Source organism: Octopus bimaculoides, chromosome 1, assembly GCF_001194135.2.
Source record: "Octopus bimaculoides isolate UCB-OBI-ISO-001 chromosome 1, ASM119413v2, whole genome shotgun sequence".
Lineage (NCBI taxonomy): Eukaryota > Metazoa > Mollusca > Cephalopoda > Octopoda > Octopodidae > Octopus > Octopus bimaculoides.
This window is the reverse complement of record NC_068981.1, coordinates 124,198,101-124,207,176: the sequence shown is the minus strand read 5'-3', so window position 1 is coordinate 124,207,176 and position 9,076 is coordinate 124,198,101. Positions and strand designations below refer to the sequence as shown.

At 36.0% G+C, this 9,076-nt stretch overlaps 2 protein-coding genes across 2 annotated transcripts in view; one reads left to right on the top strand and one right to left on the bottom strand.

Annotated features, from left to right (window-relative positions):
* Window positions 1–1,948: 1,948 nt before the first annotated feature.
* LOC106881150 (pre-mRNA-processing factor 40 homolog A) overlaps window positions 1,949–9,076 on the top strand; it is a 123,166-nt gene continuing 116,038 nt past the window's right edge. Inside the window, exon 1 of the mRNA XM_014931453.2 lies at window positions 1,949–2,100. The gene's annotated coding sequence lies outside the window, so the exon portion shown is untranslated. The remainder of the gene's footprint in view (window positions 2,101–9,076) is intronic.
* LOC128248113 (uncharacterized) lies at window positions 4,592–5,336 on the bottom strand. The gene is made up of 2 exons (XM_052968668.1): window positions 5,186–5,336; window positions 4,592–5,046 (listed from the first exon to the last, which is right to left on the bottom strand). Exons 1-2 carry the CDS (start codon window positions 5,334–5,336, stop codon window positions 4,592–4,594), a joined length of 606 nt encoding a protein of 201 aa, XP_052824628.1.

Sequence of the window (9,076 nt, the reverse complement as noted above, 5' to 3'; positions counted from 1 at the left end):
GGGCTGGGGAGTTTTGGGTTCTGGCATGATTGTATGCGTTTGTGTAGAGGCATGGTCGGGGTCGGTGTTGGGTGGGGTAGGGCGAGAGCTGGTGCTTGCGGGGGGCGAGTTGGGGTGGAGTGGGGCAGGTTAGGATTGGGTTGGGGTTCATAATCACTTGTGAAGTTCTTTTTCCTTTTCTTCCTGTTTCTCCTTTTGGTCGCCTCCGTCCGCTTCTCTATTGTTCCCACCTGTTCACCCGGTTCCTTGCTGCGATCTTCTTCCACCTTTGATGTCACGATGAGTGAAGGTGGCCAGCTGGAGTTACTTTTTGTACTTTTGCAGGAGGGGAGGGCATTCGGCTCTTATGTGGCCAATCTGGCCACACTTGAAACACCTCGGCCTCCTGCCCTCTACAATTACCCTCAACTTTCTTTTTCCTACCATGATGGTATCCACAATATTATCCAGGGTATCTGGGGCAGCCTGGATGTCCAGTTTCTCGCCCTATCCAATTTCTAATGGCATGGAAGATTGTCACTTTCTCCTGCAGGCCCAACACTATCGCCGCTACCAACCAGCCAACATCCACCTCTGGTGGTATTTCCTCCATCCTCATCCTGTAGGCACGTCTTCCAAGGTAAGAGGATAGGAGGATTATTTCATCTGTTGATACTGAGGCCACAGAGTGTTGCTTGGCCTTCTCCTCTGTGGAAAGACGCACCTCGACGGTGGAAAATTTTGGCGCACCTGGCTAGGTATATTATATCCGACCAGATGGATGCCAAACACTTCTCAATTCCTTTTCTCTCTGCTACGTTAATGGATTTCTCCTTTGTGATGAACGTTTTAAATATCACTGGGGTTTTTTTCTCTACGTTCTGAGCCACTTCGCCGGGAGGAGTCAGTCTTATTTCATATCCCTCCCTTAGTAACATATTTCCATACTTTTTCAACTCCTACATTTCGATTTTTAACTCTTTCCTTTTCGTTTCGGTTGCATCCGTAAAACTCTTCTTTTCATTTGCTTCTCTCTTCCTCGGTCCCTCCTCCATACTATTTACACACTTCTCTAGCTCACCCTCCGACGAATCTATGTCGGAAGAGCTAATTTCGTTACAGCTCATTTTTCAATCACACGCTCCACCCCACCAAGCAAAGGGGAACAACGACAACAGTCCCGCTCGCGCGGAAGAAACAAGGTGTTCAAACACACGTAAAACAAGAAGCTACGAAGCCTATCAAACCTTAAATAACCACGTCCGACACCAAAAAAGTGAGGGGAACGAATGGCCAAATTTCGAACACCAGGAACGCGGATCAAGTTGATTTTTTATACCCGTAACTTATACGAGATGCACGTGCATTTCGATTTTCACGACAGTTGCTTTTGACTGCCACCCACGCCATTCAACGCGGCTGCGTTTTGGCGTCTCGTTTCAAAGTAAGTTGAAAGGTTACCTGCAATTTGGGTCTTAGCCATAAACCTTGGAATATTTACACTTACATACCCGAAATAAATTTTGAGAATTTACCATATAAAAATGACATTCAAAAAAATCGCCTTTCTCTTGCGGTTCAGCGTATTGCTGAGTATATGTCGATTTCAAATTTTAGCATAACGCCAGCAATAAGGAGGAGGTAAGTAGATTACATCAACCCTAGTACTCGACCCTGGAAGCATGACAGGCAAACTCGGCCTCGGCGGAATTTGAACTCAGAAAGCAAAGATGAACGGAATGCCGCTAAACATTTTGTCTGGCGTGCTAAGGATTCTGCCAGTTTGCAGTCTTTATTAGTGAGTATATATTAATCAATCAAAATTAGATTATTAAAGAAATTACCAATATTTATGAGAAGCAGAGTTATTTCCCCTGAAATATTTCAACCCTGCGAATTACCCGAAACTGTTAAACGGTTAGAATAAACGAGTATGAAAAGTGTTGTGGAATTATTTCAACCATTCATTAAAAGATATTTATCTTCATCACGAAATTGCTGTAATGTCGTTTTATTTGTCAATATGATATTGATGCTACGTGGACAAAAATTATAGCAGACTTGATAAAGAAGAAAGGAGAAAGCTATCCGACTACCTACAAAACCTTGCGGAGCTGTGTGGTAAGAAATTTGCTTTTCAGTCACATAGTGTCTTCTACTATAATCTTGGCCACACACACACACACACACATACATACATACATACATACATATATATATAGAGAGAGAGAGTGGATTGTATCCTGCTGTGTCCCTTTGTAGTTTACATTACAGCTGTCCGTGTCACGTCTTTTAGCCTTTACAGTTTTCACACAGCATTGAGCAATCGTGTTGTCGGCGTTTTAATCACTTGATAACTGGAGTTGGTTTGTTTATGTCCCTGTAACTTAGTGATTCCACAAAAGAAAACGATAGAATAAGTACCAGGCTTTAAAAAGAAGTAATGGGGCGATTCCCCACCCAACTAAAATCTTCAAGCTTGTGCCCCAGCATGGATGTAATCACGTAACAGAAACAGCTAAAATATATGCTACTAAACATTCATTTGAAGGTAGCAAAGAGTTATGTCCCTTACCTATGTGCATATTTTGCTTTGTACTGATTTTACTGATCGAAAAAAAGAGCATATTTCCTTTTTATTATTGCTAGATATAATGAAATTCAACGAAATAGAAATGTGGCTTAGCATTAAGACTAGCAATTTTAGCGGGAGGAGTAAGCCGATTACCTTAACTCCAGTGCGAAAAGCAAATTCTACCTCAGCGCAATTTGAACTCAGAACGTAAGGAGCCAAATGAAATTCCACTAAACGCTTTTTCTTTCTTTAATTAAAAAAAAAAATTTTCAGCACATTAACGATTCCACCAGCTCATTACCTTCAATAATAGGTGCTAATGAACCCATCCGGCGTATATTCCCATCAGATAAAATGCGTTTGAAATTCCAAGGGGAATAACTCTTCGTCACTTTCGAAAAGCATTGATTTCAGTAGTATTTCTCGTACTGTAATGTTTTTAGCATTTTAATCTGAAGAAAAAGTTTCATTCTGAAAGTCAATATAGGAGCTTCTTTGAGGCTGTTGATTTTGATGCGGACGATGCACAGGTTAAACTTACAGATTGTAGTTGCTGTTGCTATTTAACCCCAGGTCAGCTCTCATCGAGCATACCGATACACAAACTGCAATCATCTTTTGACATATTTACGCACTATTATTTATAGCTTATCTGCTTCAACGTTCCGAAGAAAAATTATTTTATTTTCATCAATATTTTTGAGGTATAGCATATACAGAACTCCATTTTCCTGGGTAGTCAAGTTTTATATTTTTATGACAGCTGAGTAATTTGAATAAGACTTTTTGATCAGGTTACTGTTTGATATTCTTAACGAAAAGGTGTATAGGAAAGAAGTTCCACAGAACTATACAATTGAAGAGATTAGATTTGGGTGAAGTGCTTTGTTCAATATAATTTCGGGATCTTTTCATTGGCAGACTGCTGCTGGTACTCAATCAAGAGAGCTTGCAACTCTCTTCCCCATCTTTAACAATTTACGGTGCGCCAATATCTTCGTTTTTCACATTTCCAAATACCTAATGGCTAAGCCAACGCAGTAAAGAATATTCCTACTTATTCTGATAACCAATGAATTTGTGGTGACTTATGTGTGATGTATGCATAATTTACTGTCAATAATATATGTTGTTGAACGTTCACAAGTTCGCTTTTGTTATATTTCACGCAGCCAGCATGATCTCACATTCAGTTAAAAAGGTTACAGCATCAATTTTTCTCACGACGAACCATGCAAACAAAAGATACTAGCTCACGACACGTTCATTCCAGAAGCATGCTTCAACGTGTAGTATGACTTCGGGTAGCATAAGTGAGAGGAAGACGTTAAGAAATAAAGTTACGGGCAAATGAATTGTATCTTTATCATTTGTACAATAGAGTAATAGAGTAGAATTTAGTAGAAGCTTTATTATTTCTAACAAAAGAGATAGTCATCTAGAGAAGTAAACAAACCGAGTTGTCATTGTAGATGTGTAGCACTGCTGGACTTTGGGTAATTAACGGGGTGTTTCGGTGTTTCCGAGTCAGTTTGCAGAGAATTACTTTCTATTTTGTATCTTTGCTAATAAATGGATATTTGGTGAGAACACTTTTCATCGTCAGTGAAATGTTCAGTCTCTTAGTAAATGAAATAAACAGCCAAATTCCCATTACATTCCCGAATATTATTACCAACAATAACATCGTTGTGATAGGTGTTTTACATCTTTGATATGACTGTCAGAAATTATGCTAACCATCACATTTTGAAAAGCATTTACCATATTATCCCCTAAAGCAGTGGTTCCCAACCTTTTTCAGCCCAGGGACCATTTTTTACTTGAAAAAATTTCTAGAGACCACTTCTACTTTTACTTTATGCTGTTCTATTTTCACACTAAAATACTTAATGAAAAGACAAAATAGCCTATTTACACTTTAAAATTTATTTTAGCAAACAAAAGATAAAATTCAAAATTTATTTTAGTAAACAAAGATAAACACAAGATATCAAAATCATTTTTCATAAAGTCATTCATTTTTAGACCATTCAGCTAGTGATTAGCTTGATATTGGTGTTTCTGACAAAAGATATCATAATCAATTTTAATGAACTCATTTAGTCTTAGTCTGATAGTTACTCTGCTGTTGACATCTAATTTATTTCCTTTTCTACTTAAAATATCTACAACAGCTGAAAATGCAGATTCCACCATCCATATGGTAGGGAAAGAAATGATGCTTGCTTCTACATGTCGAAAAATATTTGGATGTGATTCCTTTATCAATATGTAGGCAAAGACACCTTCTTTTTCAACTCTTCTTCTCAGTTTCATATTCTCTTTCAAATCCAACAACATTTCAGCCAACTCAAAATTTTCATCTCTTGGCTCATAATTTTCTAGGTCTACATACCAGATTGGATAGTCCATCTTTAATAAATCATTGTATCTTCTTTCAAACTCTCCATGAAGACCTTCAAGATGGGCAATGCATGCAGCAATGCTTTCTAATGTAGGAACAGTGGTGTTAAAATTTTGAAATGATGCCAAATTTTTTTTTCAAACTATTTTTCCCAAAATTTTAATTTCCCCATATATATTTCCCTTTTATCTTCTGAGAACATGGGACCAAATCTAATTTTCTACCTTGCAGCTCTAAGTTAAGCAAATTCACTGTTTTAAAAATATCACTCAAGTAGAATATTTTTGATTTAAACTCAGAAAGTCTTTCCAAAATTTTCTTAGCTGTATCAGCTTGCTTCTTGGAGTTGTAATGAGTCATCTGACTCTTGAACATGATGGCAGTGTTGAGTGCCTCTTACATGTGTCCTCCAATATTGTTAGCAATCAAATGCTGTCTGTGGATAATGCAATGCATATTAAAAAATGTGAGGAGCAACTGATTTCATTCTAGAAACAAAGCCTTTCACTTTTCCAACCATGGCTGCACCTCCATCTGATGCAATGTTTATCAAATTAGTCAATGGAATATTTTTATCATTAAAATACTGCATTACTTCATTGAATATATCTTCTCCATTAGTAGTTTCAGACAAACTTTTAATGAAACATTTCTTCCCTTATATCATCTTCATGGATGAATCTGACATAGACCAGAAGGATAGCTTGGTTATGAATTGTGCTATCATCCACCTGGATAGAAAGATTTGTCTTTTGGAGAATTTCCACAATCTTCTCCTCAGCAAAATTAGACATTTCATCTTGTCTTCTTGTAATTATGTTATTTGAAAGTGGAATTGTACTCAGAGTAGATGCTGCATCTTTTCCCAGAACCTCATTTGCACAAGCTATCATAACAGGCTTGACAAGTTTCTCACCATAAATTTGAGGTTCTGCAACCTTGGCAATAATTTCAGAGACCAAATAACTTGGTTTGAGTGTCTTTGCTTTTTCAGTATTTATCTTCTTTACAAAGTCGGGTTGTTTGATTGGCTGTATTTTCTTTTTATTCTCAAAATATTCCCTACTTTTACCAATAGATGATAGATGCCTTAATTTCTGGTGCTGTTCCAGCTTAACTTTCTTCATAGAATGATTTGTCATGATGGCATCACATTCAAGACACATAGGTTTTGAATCTACAGATACAAAACCAAACATGATAAAATCTTTGTAGTTCCTCAGTTTTGCCTTTTTAGCAGTTGGTTCAGACATTATTACAACTGATCTTAAAGAAAATAAAAATAATAAATGCTTTATTTCTATAAATTAAAAGTATCACATTTATTATTAAACAATATTGTGTAGTGATCTATTTAAAATATCAAATTTATTATAAAACTGTTGTGATTGTAAAATTTAAATTATGTAATTCTTGATTGTAATATATTATTGATTATATATTATACATTATTGATTCTTATGGAATAATTATTGAATTTTGTTTTCTTATTATTATTCTGTCTTCATATAGATTATTATTAACAGTGTCTTTATTATCGAACAATATTGTGTAGATCTGAAATGGTTTATTATTTTATGGCTACAAATTCTCTGGGGGCCACTAGAAATTCTGTGGGGACCACCGGTGGACCCCAGGAACCACGTTGGGGATCACTGCCCTTAAGATTAACCTTGAAATTAGAATATATGTCTATCAGCTTAAAATATAGTGTTTTTGTTATCATCATTGTGGAGTGAATTAAAACAGCATGCTACTTTCAAATGCAATTTTATATATAATTTATTATTGGAAATAGAATGCAGGAAATCTGAAAATTTAGGTTTCAGCTAGTGCATTAAGACGGGGGCAAGATAGCAGGTATATCCATGATTTCTTTGAGCAGCTTCCAGAGAACAAGCTTAGACAATTACCTGTTTCAAAGTCAATTGAATGTTCTCAAGGAGCCTTTGTAAAAAGGAAATGGATTTCAAATGCATTCCTCTCAATATATGTCAGCAGTTGCAGTTTCAGCTGTACAATGTCTGAGGAGGATTTATATAACTGAATCATACAATTCAATGTATTTATTTGGCTGTTCTTTTTGTGACTGCAATTGGAATCTGAAAAATATTGTATTCTGCTGTTTAATGAAGATGAAATCAAGGATAAATATTGTAGTAATGTAGTCAATATAGTCTGCAATTATGATTGAATACTGACAGTGAGATGAAGTTAATAAGCAAAGTGAGTATTTGGTCTTCAACTGAGTCTGGGAATTCAGCAAAGAAAAAAACAATTTAGTTTTCTGGTGCACCTAGTCTAAGTTTATATCTGTTAAGATGTCCTCGAAAGCAATGTAACCGAAGGAATATTTCCATTGATATTATTATAGAAACAAGTGTCCCTGAGTAATTTCTGGTTGAATTATGCTAATAATTCTTTCAAAATCTAAGACAAATGCAGCAAGAAATAGTTGCTGGGGATCGAACTATGTCTCATATGTCAGACACCCATGAATTAATGTAAAATATTAATAATTACACATCACTGAAATTCGACAGAAACCTTGTGTAGAATCAGTGACTTCTGAGAGCCTGCGTTTTGTTTATAATTTGAAGAAGCAATTTCCTTTGCTATTATTTTTGTGCTGTGGAAATTCCTTTTGTGATACAGTACCAACCATAAATGTTTCCCCCCGACCCAGTGATAGTATCTTGTCATTTCCTTCATAATTCATTAATTAACTTATTTGATGGCATATGAGACACATTTTTGTTTTTAATGGCTCAAAATATCACCCCAGATCTTATATGCGAAGTTGGGCCTCCTATAAGGTAATTTTGTCCTTGGACGCTTACTATAATAGGCTAATTTTAAGCCAGACAGTGTCCTCTACCCCAGCTTGACTCCATAATAATAATAATATTTACTTAACCCTTTAGAATTCAAACCAGTCATATCTGACCAAAATATTTAACTTGTTTTATGTTCAGACTGGTTAGATCTGGCCTCTCACCTCGACCCTATAATGTCATTCTAAAACTAAACAGTCACATCACTGAAATCTCTAAACTACAAGATAACACATGGTTAATTCAGAACTATATAAATAACAAACATTACATTTGGCAGAATAATCTGAATACTAAAAGGTTAAACATTGTTGTTATTATTTGTATTATAAAAGAATGACCTGTAATGTTCGCCAGTACCAGCTGATCAATTAAGACTAAATATACTTAAACACACACACCTACAAATAATCAATTGGAAACCACTTAGAAAGGGACATAACTGAAAGCAAATACCAGTAATGATAAAACATTAATATGGGAAAGATTAAAACTGCAAAGAAATATCTCCAACACTCAAATTGGCCATCTTTACTGTTGGAAAGAGTTGATGGAACAATTGGAGGGGAGATCCACATCATGAGCTCATAACCATAGGAAGAATGAAGCAGTCCACCTTTGCAGAAGTATGTAAGTGGAACATCTTGGGGTAATGTTGAGAACTGAAATAATTGTGAAGTCTTTTAAGAAATGAGGCATTAGGAATGCCATTGATGCATTACAGAGAGTTTGGGATAAATTTGACATTGATTTATGTCTCCTTTTTCAGAAACAGCTTGATGTATTGGTGAACAGCACTGGAGAGCATAAAGATTAGTTATAGTTGAGAAGTTAGCTGACATGGAAGATTGGAAGTCATCTGAATATTGGAAAAGAGTTAACTGTATCATGATGATTTGCACCAGATATCAAAGTGCCAATGTCATGACTGCTGTTCAATGCTTTGTGAATACTGTAAAGGCTGTAAGACATGACATAGATGTCATGTAAACCAAGTTTCCCCCAAACTGTTATGTTTCCCTCGGACTGACTCGCAGAGATAACATAACGAGTTATACAATTTAATTATTACATTTATTGTTCAATTACATACAAAGAACGCACTCACCCAATGTTCGTTATGAATAAACAAAAGTCATGTCCGCCATATATATATCAATGACATTTTACTACGACAGTCCCACAAGACAACAACAATGAAACAATGAACTCAGACGAACCACATGACACACGGAACGTCAGACGAATTACATATCTAACAGTCCATATAACACAAACTGT

Bases quoted from the DNA above. Each gene is read 5' to 3' on its own strand.
- LOC128248113 (XM_052968668.1), bottom strand. From the start codon at position 5,336: ATGTTCAAGAGTCAGATGACTCATTACAACTCCAAGAAGCAAGCTGAT. The intron at 5,047-5,185 runs GTAGAAAATTAG...TTCCTACATTAG, and splicing joins GCTTAACTTAGAGCTGCAAG to AAAGCATTGCTGCATGCATT.